The sequence below is a fragment of the Sturnira hondurensis genome, unplaced genomic scaffold (genome assembly GCF_014824575.4).
Source record: "Sturnira hondurensis isolate 20B ecotype Veracruz unplaced genomic scaffold, ASM1482457v3 Scaffold0004786, whole genome shotgun sequence".
NCBI classification, from domain to species: Eukaryota; Metazoa; Chordata; class Mammalia; order Chiroptera; family Phyllostomidae; genus Sturnira; species Sturnira hondurensis.
The window spans coordinates 345,670-364,738 of record NW_028077417.1 but is presented as its reverse complement, the minus strand read 5'-3'; the positions used below and the strand labels follow the sequence as shown (position 1 = coordinate 364,738).

The window sequence follows — 19,069 nt, the reverse complement described above, 5'->3', positions numbered from 1 at the left end:
TGCCAGCAATTGTTGCTTTTTACTGGCTCATCTTTACCCATGATTCTGTGACTTTGTTTTCCAGGTTAGAAACCAACTCAGGGCTTTTTTTTTTTTTTTCATTAAACCTCACTCCAGGGAACTTGGGCAGAAGTTATTTTTTCCTGTTTTTTTTTTCAGTCTATTAGGTCTACTCACATCTATGAACTTAGATCCATGTTAAGGGTCAAGAACACTTGCTTAAACTTTGAAATGAAAAGCAGATATCTAGGCAGGTTTGGGAATGAATCACATATGAGAGAGGAAGGGGTAACATCAGACCCACTGACCTGAAGTATCACATTAAAGCACTGAAGTAAGTCACAAAGCAGGTCAAGTATAGACTCGGCTAAAATAATGTTTGCCTTCTCTTATTTGGTTATGAACTGTACAGCATGAGAACCACATTAATGGACAAAAGACCAATGGATCACTGGGAGACCTGCTCACACAGGAGGAAAGTTTAACCCATTCCACTCTAACTCTGATCTTTGGTATTTCTTACTGTATAGGAGTAGATGGGGAGGGTAGGTGAGCAAAGCCATGATATTAGTTGTGATCTCTTTCAGTGTGAATACTTCTCTTTCAGTGTGGACAGTTGGGAACAATACAACTGCTCTAATTTGTTCAACCGTAATCCAGGCAAAGAATACTTAGTATTGAGTACCTTCCATGTGTTCTTCATTGTATTATTCTTTCTTTAAGAAAATACCACCTTTAATGATACAAAATTTTCATCTCCCAAAATTCATATGTTTTAACTGTATAATTTAATGGTCTTGAGAGCATTTACAGAGTTGGCAGCTATCTATTTATTCATTCTTCTGTCAGTATATTTATTGTGCATTCACTCTGTGCCATGCACTAGAGCTATAGAGGTAAATAGGAATTATCCTGTGGAACTTGCATTGTAACGGGGAGGGGGGTGACAGATAATGAAACAAGTAAGTATTGATTTGGCCAAAAAGTTTGTTTGTTTTTTTCTGTAATATGGCTCTAGTAGAGCTTAGTTGTCTTTAACTTCATTTGAAATAATTTTGTTAAATTGTATGGTAACAGCTGTCATATCAAGATGCATTTAAAAATGTATCATAATTGGTGAATTTTTGTAGCCATTTCAATGTTGAAGATGGAGAAATATGCAACATTTTTGGCATATTATGCTTTATTATCTCCAGCAAGGTAAAAATGCAACTGAAACACACAAAAATATGTTCACACTGTGTGGAGATGGAGCTGTGAGTGATCGAATGTGTCAAAAGTGGTTTATAAAATTTCTTGCTGGAGATTTCTTGCTGGATGATGCTCCATGGTCCAGTAGACTAACTGAAGTTGATAGTGATAAAATCAAGACATTAATTGAGAACAATCACTGTTATATCACGTGGGAGGTAGCTGACATACTCAAACTATCCAAATCAATAAAGTTATTGGTGAAGATGAAAAATATGTCCTTTATTTTATGGAAAAAACCGCACAGACTTTTTGGCCATCCCAATATAAGCAAACATGATCTGCTTTGTGCTATAAGTACAGGACACTAAGTAATATATGTGAAAAGGTCATGCATGTGTCCCACCTGTAACGCCTTCATTTGCTTCTACCAATTAAGGCTTCATTGGCTTCATAGCTTCTACCAAGTATGATAGGATCATCCTGTGCAAGAGATAGACCAAGGGTAGTTTCGTTCATGAAGTACATTTTCTAACAGGTTTGCATTGTCTTACAAACCAGCTTGCTCTGACTTTCATCCTGAAATTGACAATGTTTTTATTATAGGGAAATACAAAAATTAATACTTTCAACTGGGCTAAAATCCGCAAGTTGAGTTTTAAGAGGAAGCATTTTCTCATCAAACTTCATGCTAATATTTTGGTAAGTAGCTTTCTAATAAATTCTGTTATTTTCTGTTCGCTTGAGATTTCTTGGTTGTCTCTTCAAATGATTTTAATCTGAGTGACGAAAGCTAGCTGGCAATGAGGGATGATGTGCTCCTTCTTCTGCCTCTATATAAATAAACCCGAGCTCTACTTAGTCATATTTTTACTAAATGCAGAACACAAAGAAATCCTATTGGCAATTCAGAATGAATAAGGTAATAGGAAAATGGGGTGGCTGGGATGCAAGATAAGTTTTCTTAGAAACTATTTTTCAGGGATCTGATAAGTCAAATAGAAATGACCAGATCCAAGTCTATGGACATATTCATATTCTCATGTCTGCTCTATTTTATAAAGTATTTAAATCTTCTCTCCTTAAGCAAAAATAATCTAACACCTACTATATGCCAAATAATTGAACATCTGCAATTTATGAAAGCTATGTGAGTGGTAGGTATATATTAAGGATGTGAGGGGTAGGTGTATATTAAGCAAAAGAAGCAATTATTGGTAATGGCTTCATTGTACAGGATAAGACAAAGGTTCTAGAAAGGATGTTTTTATGACTATAAAGTAAATGAAAGATATGTATCAACTTACATCATGACTTACAGAAGATCCAATAGTTTATGCTTCATTCTCTGGATCTTAGCCTTATATAGAAACACCAGGGAATTGTATCTAGTGTGAAGCTCATGGAGAGTCCCAGGGCTGTATATAGAAATATGGAAAGAAATAAGAGATTGGAAGCATCATCAAAGTGGGTAGGTGGGGCTGCTGAAAATATGGCTTCACATCCACATGGGAAAATGGGGGTAGGTAATGAGTCGAGGGAATAGGAAAAACTTGACTTTTAGGTCTGGAAAGCTAAATTCCCCCAGAGCAGATTAGAATATACTAAATGAACAATACAAAGCATCATGGAACAAGGCAATGTAGAGAGCAATAAGTGTTTCTAGCAGGTATTTTTGTTAAAAAAATCCATGCATATGTAACCATCCTATAAAGCCCGCCATCTGTAAAGAAGTCTCCTTCCTCCAATTTCCTGTTTTTCATTTATAAGTTCTTGTTACCTTGAAAGGTTGCCCTTTGATGTTCATTTTAACCTAATTTACAACTTCATAAAAATGTTCCTGGCAGAGAAGTGAGGATAAGAAAGTGTTTGAGGTGAGGGCTATGTGCAAGGTAAGATTTGCTTCTTAGACAAGGTTCTGTTTTGAGCAGTGGCCTTCATTGTTCCTTGAAATGTTGCCAATGATTTGGTTCCAGTAGGTGTGAGGCCTATAGAGAGCCAAGTGGAAAACCAGAAGCTGTATGGGCACCTGGACCAGTAGTTTGGAAGGTGTTGGGATTTGAAGGTCTTTATATTCCTGAAGGCTGTTTTGCTTGATGGAAATTGGTTTATACAGGTGTTGTGCAAGGACACTTTGGAGTTCACCATGGCCAGCCGAGATGCCTGCAAGGCTTTCTGGAAGACTTGTGTGGAATACCATGCTTTCTTCAGGCTCTCTGAAGAGCCCAAATCAAAGCCCAAAACCCTACTCTGCAGCAAGGGTTCCAGTTTTCGCTATAGGTAATTTAATATTGCACATAGGTAAACTACACACAAAATTTTTTAATAACATGGAAGGCAGTAGGGGGAGCTTGAATTCTAGAAGCAATAATGAATTCATTTCAATCACTTAAAAATGATACTCTTTATTGCTCATTCTCTGTGTGACACATTAAGTCAGTATTTTCTAAATGGGAGGCAGTGGTAAGAGAACACCCTACTTAAGGGGTTAGATCAGAATCTCTGCGAGGATGAGGAGACATATGCAATTTGAAATAACATATTCAATAAAACTTGTTTTGCTCATATGCAACTTACATGAGCCGTGGAAAAGAAAGCTCAACACCTTTCAGTGGTGGTTAGGCAAAAGATAGTGTGAGAAACTATGAGAGGGGCTAAGAGATTTAAAAGTTTGAGTAATGTTGCAGTAGAAGAATGGAAGTGAGGTCTAAGTAAGATCTTGTTTTTACTTGAAGACACCACCCTACGAATTCTTTAGAAGAAACTTTCAAAGCTTCTTGCTAAGATGAAAGTATTCTAATCAAATGCTTTCCATATGGGATTTTTCAAATAGTGGAAGTCTGCTCTAGTAAGAACTGAGATTTTTAAAACATACATATTTTTTATGGAATATTTGCAAAATGTAATCTATAGTCCCTCACCTTCTTAAACAGATGATACTGATCATATTTTGCCATTTTCAATGGCCTAAATAATTGTAAATATCACTCACTATCCTCTGCAGGTAGCTGTATACAGTACAGTGATGGCCTTAGGGTGGGGGAGACATGTCAGACTCTGTACCTCAGTGATAAATGACTCATACTTGTGGAGTTTTATTGTCCTTGTGATTTCTTTTTTTGGCTCTTGTGTTTCTCCCAGCAGTCAACTGACTTTTTTGCTAGTCTGTCTGACTAGAACAAGCCTCTTCCATTCAGTTGCTGTTCTTCTGTTAAAGATTAGGAAACCAGTTAAATAGTCTGATTAGAAATCACGTGTAAATTTGGAAATAGGGAAACTGTGTATAAAGTAAAATAGTTTCCAAGGCCAGAATTTTTTATTGTTATATAGCTGAATTCAGAGGCTTTTAAAAAATTTCTGGGTTCTGACTAGTTGTGGTTGTACTATGCCTGATGGTTAGTTAAGTGGGTATTATCATTAACATGTTGGTCAAAGGTTCATGACATATGTCATCCATCCAGACTTCTGATTTCCACAACATATGAGGCTTTAGTTTTAGTAGCCTAGTGGCTTAAAACTAGCATTAATAATATATTTATCTTCTTATAATAGTGGAAGAACCCAAAGGCAACTTTTGGAATATGGAAAAAAAGGGAGGTTGAAGAGCTTGCCATTTGAAAGGTATATAGTTTTGTTTCGTGCTCTTGTGTTGATTTCAAGTTGAATTCAGAGATTTATATGTATTCTGTACTCACATGAAGACCATTTCAATTCATTCTTCATTTGGTAATTTCAGGAAACATTATCCATCTCAGTACCATGAACGACAGTGCAGGTCCTCACCAGACCTCCTCTCTGATGTCTCAAAACAAGTAAGCTTTCTGAACGTGCCTTTTTCTTTAGATAAGTGTAATGCATCATTTCAAAAGCTTCCAAGAATTGATTCTATCAGAATCTCCCAGTGTGTAAAAGATTACTATGTTTGAGTAGGTTAGCCTCCTGGGAAGGTCTGTTAGCTCAATTTTTCCAGCTAATAGAACACCATTTTGTCCACTACCATTGATGGGTACCTTATAGACTGGAAGGATCTGGCACATTTTTAAATTGTAATCTGTAATGCTAACATCTTGGAAAATGTAGAGCCAGATGAATTGCTATGACTGTGTTTTTTAAAAGTTAAAGTCTGCTTTTTTATCTATGAAAATCTTAAGTCTTAGAGAAAGCTATAAGGTGTTGGGTTAAGGTTTTAAAGTACTTTTGCTGTATAACTCTATAACTTAAGAACAAAGTGCTATTCTCCTGGAATGGTGAGATGATGGTTTCATTTGAGAAGTTATAGTATGAACCATGTAAATATTTATTTCACTGTCACTAAAAATATTAAGTATAGGTCTCATAAATTCTCATGTCTTCAATCAAGTATACAGGCAGTTTTTATTTGGAAAGAATCATAGATATATCATTGAAATGTACCATCTAAAATATGACTTTCTCATGCCATTCATAGGTCTCATCACCATTTTACAGAAAATAGGGAGGAGGCAGGAGAATTGAGGTTAGAAGACTTGCCTAAGATCACACAGCAAGTCAATGGCAGAGCCAGGACCAGAAGTCAAAACTCCTGGCTCATTGATATAACTACTAAACCATATTGCTTGAAGAACAGTCGGCTGAAGTACATAATAAACTTGGAGGTTAGAAGTGGGATGGCACTGAGACAGGATAGTGTCATGTGTATTTTTGCACATGAATTAGGATATGGTACAAGTTATTACCCTTTCTATATGTATTTATCAACCCTAGAATAGAAGGTGATTTGAAATAACTTTGTGAAAAAACACCTTTGCAAAACTTAAGGCTAATTTAGATCCCTGATCCCACTCTAACCAAATGGCTTTTTCCTTCTTTCACCAATATGTCCTTTCTCTCAAGGTGGAAGATTTGAGACTAGCATATGGCAGTGGTTACTACCGAAATGTGAATGGAGTGCATGCATCTGAGCCTGTGCTAGACAGTAGAAGGAGAAACTCTTCAGTGGAGGTGACATTTGCAGCCGAGCTGGAGCTTTCCAAACCAGAGGCAGATCCCACATCGTTACATCAGTCGCATAGCAGTTCTTCTTTCCCTTTTAGTTATACTGATTGTGTCTTTAACACTGACCCTGATCCTGATAATGATCTCAGAGACTATTTTGAGGAAAGAAGTCCTCTAAGCTCCTTCCAAACAAGTTATAAGTTTGCTGACAATCACGTGAGCACATCTTCTGGCCTTGTAAGAGTGAGTCCCATAAAGAGGCTAACTTACACAGATGTGCCCTATATTCCTTGTGTTGGTCAGCAGGTTGATATTATGCCTCCCCAAGTCTTTTTTTATGTGGACAAATCACCCCAGGTTCCCAGATGGTCTCCAAACATGGCAGAAGAAAGGGAAAGGCCAGACAGCTGTCTAGATCCCACTGCAATGAGGCCAGCCAAAAGAAGCCCAAGGAATATCAGAATGAAGAGCTTTCAGCAAGACTTTCAAGAACTCCAAGAAGCTATACCCAGGACTAGTGGTAGCAGCAACATCAATGCAGATCTAGAAGATACAAATTTAGAAGATGCATTTGCATGTAATATTCAACAGCAAACCCCTAAACGGTCCCAGAGCCAAACAGACATGAAAACTATCCGTTTTCCTTTTGGGTCGGAATTTAGACCTTTAGGACCTTGTCCTGCTCTGAGTCGCAAAGCTGACCTATTTAATTATATGCTTCCAGAGCAGAAGTTTCCAACAGTTCTAATGGATCAGAGAACAGCAGAAAGGTATGTAGCTAGTGAATCCAGTGATTCTGAATCAGAGATTCTTAAATCAGACTATTACTCTTTGTATGGTAAAGGAATGAAATCGCCCATGGCCAGAATCCGCTTGTCTTCTGGTAGTCTACAGCTAGATGAAGAAGATGAAAATATTTCTTTTAATACACCAACTGCTGAAGACAGGACATTGTTAAAACCGTGCAATTATTTTTTAGCTTAAAAGTGTAACTCTTTGACTATTTCTGCACCAGTTCTGTTACCAACTTAGGTAAAAAGAAGGAACCTTCTACAGAAACCATTTTCTTGGTTCCTATTCATTGGTATTAAGGGAATTTTCTAAGTTTATTCACTTAGTTTATGAAAGATTTAATCGCAGCCTTGTTTGTCAAGCTCCCCTTTTCTATTGCCTCTGAAGGGACTGGGGAACATGCCCTCTTCTCATTAGCACTGTGGTGAAGTGAGATGGGTATCTGTCATCTCCATGACACATTTCCCCATAGAGACATTGTAAATGACAGGCTCCTTAACACTGAAGAATGGTGACAGTAGGTGTTGGCATATAGAATTGGTTTCTGATGTCATTTAGTGATTTAATAGATTGTGACTGTGTTAGTCATTTTGTTCTTAAAGAGTACTATGTGACTAAATGTTTCTGTCCTCATTATCTGTGCGGTGCCCAGTAAAAATAGTCCTGTAATATTAAGAACTTCAATTTTTATAATGTATGTTAGGGGGAGCATGGCCCTCCTAAAGTTCAGGAACACAGGATGGTGTCATAGATTCTCTCAACAGAACATAGTTTATAATTTATTTAGGACTTGGTAGAATTCTAAACCTCAGAAATTAATGAATTAATCAATTTCTAAAGCCAGATATATGCTTGCTGAAGATAATATAATGTTTGATATTCTCTATTTTTTTCTTAGCTACTATATGTAATGAAAGCTAAAAGCTAACTGTTTGTTTATCCATCATACAAGGATTTATTTTTTGCTATATTTTGGTGCATATATATAGGCAAGAAAATGATATGAATAGTACTTTAATAAGAGTGATGGAAATCCATTTATTAAAAGACAAGTTGTACGTTTTATCTTCCTTTTGCTTTAATACATTTCAGGATTGATTGGATCTAGCCTGTTACTAAGGGAAGGGACAGTTAAAGAACAAGTAAAAGGAGGGAGGCAGGTGGGAATGCATAGCCATGGATTAAGAAGTGTTAGAATTGGGTTAGCTGAAAAGAAAAAAGGACAGTACTAAAACCAGATTGAGTTAATAAACCAGAATTCTATTTTTGACCAATTCAGAATTTTTCTATTATTCCTCCTGGAAGGCATAACATTCTATTTAACATCATTTTTAATTGATTTTTATGTTAAGTACAACATATTTATAAGATAATGTTAAGTACTAACTTCAAAAAGTAATGTGATTACATAAGCAAGTTATTTCTATATATGACTTAATTGAGAAAAAATGGAATAGGTTCCTTACTCTCCTAGTCTTTACATCATAAAAATTCCTTTTAATCTACTTCCCTCTACACCTTTCCCATATTCTAGCATTTTCTTTCCTGCTCTGAAAATCATATCCACTAATTTACAAGTCAAGAACAGCTAGTAAATAAGAATATACAGGGATGAGCAAAAGTAGGTTTACAATTGTTTACATGGAAAAAAACATACAGGTTATGATTGTGCAGGATAGAGGTAGGGGACACGGGGGAGAAAAAGAGTGGGGGTAGAGGAGAGAGAGAACATAGATTCGTTGTTCCTTTTGTTTATGCAACCATTGGTAGCTTTTTGTATGTGCCATGACTGGGGATTGAACCTGAAACCTTTGACTATCAGGACAACACTCTAACCAACTGAGTTACCTGGCCAGGGCCAGGATATGATTATTACAATAGTTTTGTTAACTCTGTGTTTTGCATACTACAATGGTAAACCTACTTTTGCTTACCCTTGTACTGAAGTCCAGTCACCTATATATTAATTCTATACATCTCAAAGCTATATTAAATTTATCTCTGGACTTTTCTCTAGGAAAAACTCAAATTAATTTAGGCTTATACGCTGTTTCTTGTTTCAATTTCTGTAAGTCTTTGTAAAATTTGTTTTCTTTAGAGACCTATAGGATTCAAATGTTTTTAAGATTTTCTAGTAAAAACCATAATCAGGGGTGATCATATAATTTATTGTCCAACCTAGGACATTTTTGAGAGAAAGAGGACTCTTTCAATAATTTTGTCAGGACAGGAGGCAGAAATGAAGATATATATTCATTGTAGCTATAATCAATATGTAATAAAATATATATATGTTTTAGTCTTCAATGGAAATATTGGTGTTAAAGTTCCAACAAGTTAAAGGGCAAAGGAGAAATAATTTGAAACAATTAAAATACAATATACATTCCTCAAGAAAACAAACATTGAGGGCCATGAAATTTAAATATTTATTTTAACCCCTGAAACACTTCCCTTAGAAACAGTTTATAGGACTAATAACTATAATGAATAGGCGATACAATTTCTATTCATGATGCAGTTGTGTTGTAAAGTTTCAAATAATAGAGTTACAAATTGATTGCTTTTACTTTTACAAAAATATTCATTTAATTCATGAGTGGCAAATTTATTCTCTGACCTCTACAGATTATAAACTGTAACTGAGTTTCAGTTACACAGAATGTGAAAATTTTAACTGAACCATTACTTCAAAATACAATGTGTTAAAAATAATTGTGAATGTATAGGCACCAATGAAAATAATTTTCTTGGCATACTGACATGAAAACAACTTATTCAAGTGTCTTTACTATTACAAAAAAGAGGTAATGGCCATTTTGACTAAAAAGTGTATTCTTAAAGAATCTCTTTCTTCTAATATTTAGCAATTTTCAGATTTTTTAAAATGACTAAATAACCTTTGTGTAAAAACTAAATTGTGCAATTCCAAACAACAAAACATTAACTATTAAAATTAACTAGCATCAATAATTCTACAACTACAGCTCAGAACTTAGGCAGTATATATACACACACATATATACTTGGCTTAAAAAAGGTATTACCCACATAACAGTACCATAAATATAACTGAAAATTAACAGTACAGTCTAACTTACCTTTGTTCAGACAGAAATCATCCTGTACTATGATTATTTTCATATGAACTAGAAAATGCCTATTTAAATACCCTTTCAAAAATGAACAAATGATACTTATGTACTGGGTAATTGTGAAGAATAAAAATGTATAAATAGTTTATAGGATATTTTACTACCATGATAAAAATATGCTGGTATAACCCTGGCTGGTGTGGCTCAGTGGATTGAGTGCCAGCTGGTGAACCAAAAATATGCTGGTATAAATTATATTCCTACCTGTTGATCAGGTATTTAATCACATGATAATCAGCTTTTTAAGCTCCCTAAATCCAAGGACATAATATGCTATTTAAATTGAAGATGTTAAAAATAAAGCCTGACTAATTCCTACAGTATTACCAAAATTCCATCCTTGGCTAATTGGTATTGTATTAAATCCCCAACCGTGTTAAATAAGGGTTAATTGCCTCTTCTGCAAGAGAAGATAAATACTGCACACCAAGAAGTATGTCGGTTGCCACATGTTGCTTATAAATGCTTTAAACACAGGGCTCTTCAATGTGATCATCACTGAGCTACCTGAAATTTCATAGCAACTTTGTACAGGAGTCAATACCTTTCCAGGTATCATTTCCAAGAATTTATTAAAACCTTCTGTTTAAGAAGGTGTGGCTTGTTTTCATCTCCCCACCAATAGTCATTTGTAGAATATGCTTGCGTTAAAAAAAATCTTTTTGAAGCTTGATGATTTACAAAAGTTGAATATTCAGGGTGAGTCTGAAAAACCTGTATATTTCATCAGTGTACAGTTAACTAAAGATCAAAACATGAAAGGCATTCATCCTAGTAACATATATAATAATATCTAAAAGCAAAATTGTATCTCAACATTTACCAAAAAACAGATGAAACTACAGTATTAAAAATTTTCCTTACAAAATATTTTTTAAAAATATAAAATGATAAACGCCATCACAAAATAGTTGAATAGCTTCTTCCATATCTCCAATGTTACAAAGATCCAAAAGGCACATGGAGCTCATGAGTTAAACATTATTAAGCTTGAAGTAACTTTGGTGGTTTCTCCAGGTCTGTATGAAATAAAAGCCGATAACAAGAAGTTTCTTAGGGGGATTCATCTGCTGAACACCTGTAAAATTAAGAAAACAACTTAAATTGATATATAACTATGCATGCTTATATTTCTCATCTGTATGACATCTGCAATAAAAGAACTGATTCAGCAAACTAAGTCCTTTCTATTGAATCCTATCATGTTGATGTTAAAATATAAAGAAGTTTAAAAATCCTTTCTGCATCTGATTTTACAACTATCATTTAATTTGTTTTACATACTCGTAAATAGAGGGGAGTTTTCCCTTAAAATCTAAGGAATTTTAAGAGGGGCTTTAATTTGTGAGTACAAGTAGCCTATCTACATATGATAAAAAGATCTCTGAGAGTATGGGCTTTTATAGGTTGTATAGTTTGTTCCTACTTGATGCCAGTGGCATCACAATTATGGTCTCTGGTTCAACTCCCAATCAGGGCACATGCCTGGGTAGTGGACCAGGAGGTCCCCTGTAGGGGGAACATGAGAGTCAACCACACATTGATGTTTCTCTCCCTCTCTTTCTCCTTCCCTTCCCCTCTCTAAAAATAAATAAATAAAATATTTTAAAAAAAGAAATATAAGGATGCACTGAGAAGTGATATAATGGGATTAAAGCTAAAATTAGCACTGCTTTCTAAATTGCTTGAGCTAAGGAGCTGTGTATGCATACAAAAGCCTTGTTAAAAAGAGAGGGTGGGAGGGAGGGGGGAGCACGGGCAGGGATGGGATGGGAGTAATAGACAGAAAACTGTACTTGAAAAATAATTAAATAAAATTTTAAAAAAGAAATTAAGAACAATCTGACAGTAACCAGAAGGGAGGTGGGAAGAGATAATGGGAAGAGTTTTCAGGAACAACTATAAAGGACACATAGACAAAACCAAGGGGCGCTGGAATCAGGGGAAGGAGTGGTGGTGGGGGTGTAAATGCAGACAACTGTATCTGAACAACAATAAAATAATTTTGAAAAAAGAGAATTTTAAAATGGAATGTAAGAACTTTATTAAATATGGACAAAATTTTAACCAACAGTTTAAGGCACAGTATAGAAACTAAAGTTAATTATAAGGAATATTCATAGTCTTCATTGAGTTCCTCTACCTAAAATCACTTCCTTAACATTTTTAATGGGGATTAAATTTATGAACTTTATCAGTGGAAACTATGTAAATGGTATGATGAGAGTAGAGGCAAAAATGAAAGCATTATTAAATTGTGTTTACAAGGGCCCCAATAAAAATATGCTCTATATATAACCTTTTGTCTATACTCCAACTAGCATAGAAAGGTGAAAAAAAAAACCAAGCCATTTCATTCAGTGGATAATTACTTTGTAATGCCTGAAGAAAATAATCCCAAAAGGTAGTGTTTAAGATGTGTAACAAACAAGACAGTTTTAATTTTTTCTTTTAATTCAATTTATTGGGGTGACATTGATTAATAAAATTATATAGGGTTAAGCAAAAAAAGAAAGTCATAGACACAGATAAGAGTATGATAATTACCAGAGGGAAAGGGGGTGGGACAGGTAGAAGAGGGTAAAGAGGGGACAAATGGTAATGGAAAGAGAATTGAATTGCGGTGGTGAACACACCATGTAATATACAGATGGTGTATTATAGAACAAAACAGGTTTTAAGCATACAACTATTAAGAAGTGACTTTGATGATTGAATCAGGGTAATTAGATTGCATCCTAAATTAACATCCAAAAGAAAATGTCAAAATAATTCTTGATAAAATGACATTTAAAGCTTACTTTTGAAACTTTTCAATTAATTTCTTCACCATTTTATCCGTGATGCCAGGACAGGCGGCTTCAGCCACAGCAATACTTTTCTCAAGTTCTTCAATTGCCCGATTCCTGGTAGCATTGTTTTCATCTTGCTGTTTAAGCTGAGAAAGATCAATAGCTATAACATTTAAAATTACTATACTTCTACCTGGCTGGTGTAGCTCAGTGGATTGAGCATGGGCCTGTGAACCAAAAGATTGTGGTTCGATTCCCCGTCAGGGCACATGCCTAGGTTGCAAGCCAGTTCCCAGCAGGGGATACATGAGAAGCAACCATACATTGGTATTTCTCTCCCTCTCTCCTTCCCTTCCCTTCTAATAAATAAATAAATGATTAAAAATTACTATACTTCTTAAGATATATACCCAACGATGATGAATCTGTACTTACTTCAGCAAATGCAGGTGTGATTATCATAGACAAACAGCTCAGAGTTTGCACAAGGTCTTTCTCCTTTGAACAAATAATATAGATTAATACATGTGAAAGCAAAATATTCACTCATGTTTTTGTTATTCTATAGTAAATGTGCATCAATATGAATCCCACCTCCACAATGCCCAATATAAGATAAATCTCTATGCTTTCTTTCCATCACTAATTTCCATCCATTATCTAGAAGGCTTCTAACTGATAGGATTACAACAGATAGCCATGATTCCACTGGATTTATATGTACCTCCAGGTAAAATGCATTTAAAGGTTTACCAGTGGCCACATAAATTACTTCTATGATCTTTTCGTAATTACCTCAAAGCTAATAGCAAATGAAACATACTGTGAAACATACGGGTACACAGTGAGGTAGACAGACATTTAGGGGTATTGTAACTATTTTGGCCATCAAAACCTCACTACATCATTCAAGGAAGTCTATCAAGAGGAAATTATTATATCCATGTACATACTGCCCCATTCTGCAGTTTCTTTGGATCAGGCTTCTTTCGCACAGTGGTAAAATTCCATTCAGGATGCGTATTATTTTCTCTGCTGGTAGATTCCCTAAAATGATTGCCAAAGATATTTCAATAAGTTCCTAAATAATTCAGCTTGGTGAAAATGACAAATCAATGCAGTGGAACTCTGAAGAGAGACTATCCTAGTACAGTAAAAAACATAGTATAAGAAAACATTTGATCTCAGTTTCCAGTAGATACTACATTTTACTAAAGAGTAGCAATGGTTCTCCAGGTGTGCATCACAAGCACACATGGAGACCTCTTACTGTATATATAAAGCCCTTTACTTAACCCCTTTCACTGACTGGATCAAGATCTCCTGTACTGTGGCTTATTTTTTTTTAAGGCTCCTTGGGCAACTCTCATGGGCACCTAAGGTTAACATTCATTAGAATACGCTACAAAACTATCCTGCTACTTTTTTTTATACCCTTCAAAATTTAGGCAATTTCTTTTTTTAAATTTAATCTTCATTGTATTGTTTTCCATTATCATTTAGTTCCTTTATATCTCCCACCCCCAGCAATCAACACACTGTTGTAATACAGGAGTCTTTGAGAGTATTAAGCCAGTGGAGGAATAAATTCTGGTGTAGCCTACAGACTTTTCTAGTCTAAATTAAGTTATGGACTCAGAAGTCAAAATGTTAGTGTGAATGCAGTTAAAAAGCAGTGCAATTTTTAGAGGATATAAATCTATATAAATAAATATATCAGGTGCTTGAATAATGTTGTTTCATTATAATGCTGATGAGGGTTAAAAAAGATTCCCAGCTGGGACCATTATCTCTGTGGAGTTTAATATTCTCGTTTATGTATGTATGGTTTTTTTCCAGATACTCTGGTTTCTTTCCACGTCTCAAAGACATACATGTGAGGTGAACTCATGTGTCTACATTGTCCCAGTCTGAGTGAGTGTGGGTGTGGTGACTCTGTAATGGAAGGGTGTCCTGTCCAGGGTGGGTCCTACCTTGTACCCTGAGCTACCCAGAGAGGCTCGGCCCACCCCAGACCCTGAACTGGAATAAGTGTACTGGAAAACCATTGTTTGACTTGTTTTTATTCACCTTTCTTAGATGGATGTATAGCTGACATTTATTTCAATGCTTTCTTTAGAAGTTTGGTGATGTTTTTGTGAACAGACATATTTAACTCTTTTTTCTATTGATTGCTCTATGGTAAAATTATTTTCATTATGAGACATTTTGTTTCATGTTGCAATTTTCAAGAACCTACCAATTATGTTAAATGAAGATGTATTCTATATAAATGTAGCAGTCTGATTATGGTTTAGTCCACAGACAAGAGGTGGAAAAGTCCTGAAGGTCAGTTCTCCAGAAGGATTTAACAGGTTGATGACAAAGCATGAGAAGACACAGCCCCTTATCACTCTGGGAAAACTAATATAGCCAGCCCCTTTAATCAAATGTTATTCCAAAATATTGTAATATACTCAAGTATCCACTAGGGGTTAGACAGAGAACATGTAAAACTAGAGCAATTCACTTCTAAGAGAAACATGTTTTCAAATTCATTGTATTCCACAGACTGATTTTAAAAAGACTTTCACAGTTTCTAAAGTAAAGCTTTAGAATATGGTTTATATTTTATGCTAGGGAAAGCATATTGGATCATAGTTAAAAGATATACAATATTAAAGCAAGCTATCTAAATAAAAATTAATCTGTACATACGAATCAGAGCCCTCAGAATCAGATTCATCATCACTGTGCCCTTCTGCTTTCCATCTCTTAAATCGATCAATCAGTTCAGTCAGATAAGAAGTCTTCTTTGAATTTTTTACAATGAATTTGTGTTTCAGAAGTTCTTTAGCTGTAGGACGCTAAGGAAAAAATAAAGCATGTTGTGAATGTTTCTAGGTTCTTTATGAATGAAGGGGGTAAGAAATCACTTCAGTTATTAAGTTGAAGCATAAAAGTACATCTGTAGGCAAGAGGACAACTGAAACACCATAGCACAATAGCTAACTCTACTTCTGAAGTGGCTCAGGGCAACCAAATTAAACTCATTCCTTTGGTACCAATTTGTTAAAGCTCACTGGACAAAAGATAGCCTATCTACCAGCAACCTGGCAGGTAGGGGCTTCCCAAAATAAGACAAAGACAAGGTAGAATTTGGAAGATAAAATAAAAATTCAAAACCATTTTAATATAGTGCTTTAAAGTACTGCTATTGTATTTAGTATGAATTGAAAAAAATGGATGAAAACTAGCAAGACTGTAACTTTATTAGCTGCACATATTTGTATGAGCCTCAGATTAATGAATTCATATTGTATCTAAATATAAATACCAGGTGGTGTGGTGGTTATTGCTCCCTAGTATTTTATTAATATCAGAATAATTATTATCAAGTTAAAGGGTCCAGAGGGGAGAAGGGAGAGAATCATAGGGGAAAAGGGGATGGACTCACATGAACAAGTATAAAGGACACATGGACAATAACTAAGGGTAGGGGGCGGAAATGGGAGGGAGGTGGGGAGCACTGGGCAGGGGGTGTGCAGGACTGGGAATATAAGACAGAAAACTGTACTTCAACAAGAATAAATAAAAAATAGTTATGTCAAACTTAGGCAGTTCTTTTTCTTCTTCTATTTTTATTTTTAATTTCTATATCATTAATAACAAACAATACTAAAATAAACATCCTCATATATGTTTGAAAGACCCTCAAAATTTGAGTTTTAATTTGGTTTTAGATACCTTCTATAAGTGGAATTATGTAGTACTTGTTCTTCTGTGATTGGCTTAATTTCTGTAATATTATACTTCATCCATGTTGTCACATATGTCAAGACTTCCCACATTTTTAAAGGCCAAATAATATTGTTATGTGCATATGCCACATTTAAAAAATATTTATTTTAATTGTTGTTTAAGTACAGTTTTCTGTCTTTTACTCCCATCCCAGCCCACCCCCCAGTGCTCCCCACCTCCCTCCCATTTCCACCCCCCTTAGTTTTTGTCCATGTGTCCTTTATACTTGTTCCTGTAAACCCTTCCCCTTTTCCCCTGAAATGCCCCCCTCCCCTCTGGTCACTGTCAGCCTGTTCTCTATTTCAGTTCTTGAATATTTCTACAATAGTTTCCATTTTTTAAAGATTTTATTTATTGCCCTGGCTGGTGTAGCTCAGCGGATTGAGTGCGGGCCTGCGAACCACACGATTGCGGTTCAATTCCCAGTCAGGGCACATGCCTGGGTTGCAGGCCAGTTTCCAGCAGGGGGGACTCACGAGAGGCAACCATACATTGATATTTTTCTCCGACTCTCCTTCCCTTCCCCTCTAAAAATAAATAAATAAAATCTTTTTTTAAATATTTTATTTATTTATCTTTAGAGGGGAGAAGGGAAGGAGAAAGAGAGGGAGAGAAACATCAATGTGTGGTTGCCTCTCATGTGTCTGCCACTGGGAACCTGGCCCACAATCCAGGAATATGCCCTGACTGGGAATCAAACTGATGGCCCTTTGGTTCACAGGCCTGTGGCTCAATCCATTGAGCCCCACCAGCCAGGGCTCTACAATAGTTTCTAGAAGTTACCAGTCAGATATCATTTTTAAAACAGTAAAACAGCTATAATTAAATTTGCTAGGTAAATGAGTGGAGCTCACTAGACTGCAGAAAATATATACAACTTTATTTTGTAATTTCTAAACATTAATTTAAAAATAATGAAGTGAAAACATAACTTTTTAAAAAGGTTTTATTTATTTATCTTTAGAGGGGAAGGGAAGGAGAGAGGGAGAGAAATATCAACGTATGGTTGCTTCTCGTGGGTCCCCTGCTGGGAACTGGCCTGCAACCCAGGCATGTGCCCTGACTGGGAATCGAACCACGATAATCTGGTTCGCACCCCAGCGCTCAATCCACTGAGCTACACCAACCAGGAAAACATAACTTTTTATAAAAAGTGAAAATACAGTTGAATAAAAATCACTATGAATAGTCACACATATATTTTAATAATGACATCCTATTAAATAAATTTTATCTTGAAAATTTCTCCCCCCCAATAGGAAATGATCATTAGAGTAATAAAGAAGCTACTGACCATGCAAAAAAGAAAAAAAAAACCTTAAGAGGGGAGAGAAAAAAGAAACTAATGATCTTGTTAGGAACTGAACAGAATTAGCAACATAGAAAGAAGAACCAGATTCCTGGATGGATCTTAGACAATTTTCACATGCTCTATATTCCTCACTATAGAAAAAAGAAACACATTTGTTGCATATAGATCTAATAATAGGAAACAGTGGCCTCATATACTCACAAATGATGGATCTTTGTTCAGGCAAGCATCAATAAACTCCTTAAAGGACTTAGTAAACTCTCCGACAAGAGTTGGAGGATTGTTTTTTGGAATAAGAAACAAAACTCTCATTGGATGCATATCTGAGTTAGGCGGCTCTCCCTTGGCTAGTTCAATAGCAGTAATTCCCAATGACCAAATGTCAGCCTAAGGTTAAAAGAAAGAAAAAAAAAAACCCTTGAAATTCCATTCCAAAATACTGCCACAAAATTGCCTGTGGAATCTAATGATCACAACAATATTAAAGTGTATGAAGAAATATGATGTTAATAAATTTCTGTTAATAAAATTCATTTTTTAGGTATCAAATTCCCTACTTTGTGCCAAGTACCATATTCTAAGCACCTGAAGATTCAGGTGGTGGGTACATAAACCAGACAAAAATCCCTGGTCTCAGTAGAAGAGACAGATAAGTGAATAATACAATGGCAGATGGTGCTAAGCTCTGTGAAGAAATTAACTCAGGGTAAGAAAATAATGAATGATGGAGTTAAAGGGGCTGCACATTTACACAGATGGCTAGGGAAGACTACCCTAAGTAGGTAATGCTTAAAGCAGAGAACTCACTAGGAAAAAAGTTATTCCAGACAGAGGAAAGGGTTAAGTGCAAAAACTCTGAGACCAGAGTGTATTTGCTAAGTTTTTGAAACTGCAATGAGACCACAGTGGCTGAAGCAGATAGAATATAAAGGAGAGTGATATGAGATAAAGCTAAAGAGGTGGACAAGGGCAAGATCCTAGTGAGTCATGTATGTGATAGTACAGACTTTGAATTTTGTTCCAAGTGAGATGAAAGGAAATTGAAGAGAAAAGAGTTTGAACACTATCAGCAA

At 35.5% G+C, this 19,069-nt stretch overlaps 2 protein-coding genes across 3 annotated transcripts in view; one reads left to right on the top strand and one right to left on the bottom strand.

Moving 5' to 3' along the window:
• The window catches only part of FRMD7 (FERM domain containing 7), a 29,030-nt gene extending 21,881 nt beyond the window's left edge, over positions 1-7,149 (top strand). Inside the window, exons 9-13 of the mRNA XM_037046058.1 lie at positions 1,798-1,893; positions 3,308-3,471; positions 4,744-4,812; positions 4,928-5,003; positions 6,064-7,149. Coding sequence (XP_036901953.1) covers positions 1,798-1,893; positions 3,308-3,471; positions 4,744-4,812; positions 4,928-5,003; positions 6,064-7,149 — 1,491 coding nt within the window. The remainder of the gene's footprint in view (positions 1-1,797; positions 1,894-3,307; positions 3,472-4,743; positions 4,813-4,927; positions 5,004-6,063) is intronic.
• Positions 7,150-9,362: 2,213 nt separating this feature from the next.
• Positions 9,363-19,069, bottom strand: part of STK26 (serine/threonine kinase 26) — a 76,498-nt gene continuing 66,791 nt past the window's right edge. For both annotated transcript variants that reach the window (XM_037046035.1, XM_037046034.1), the window contains exons 7-12: positions 18,198-18,383; positions 15,602-15,750; positions 13,858-13,951; positions 13,340-13,402; positions 12,914-13,050; positions 9,363-11,190 (exon numbers count right to left, since the gene is read on the bottom strand). In XM_037046035.1, coding sequence (XP_036901930.1) covers positions 11,166-11,190; positions 12,914-13,050; positions 13,340-13,402; positions 13,858-13,951; positions 15,602-15,750; positions 18,198-18,383 — 654 coding nt within the window. In that variant the 3' untranslated portion in view covers positions 9,363-11,165. The remainder of the gene's footprint in view (positions 11,191-12,913; positions 13,051-13,339; positions 13,403-13,857; positions 13,952-15,601; positions 15,751-18,197; positions 18,384-19,069) is intronic.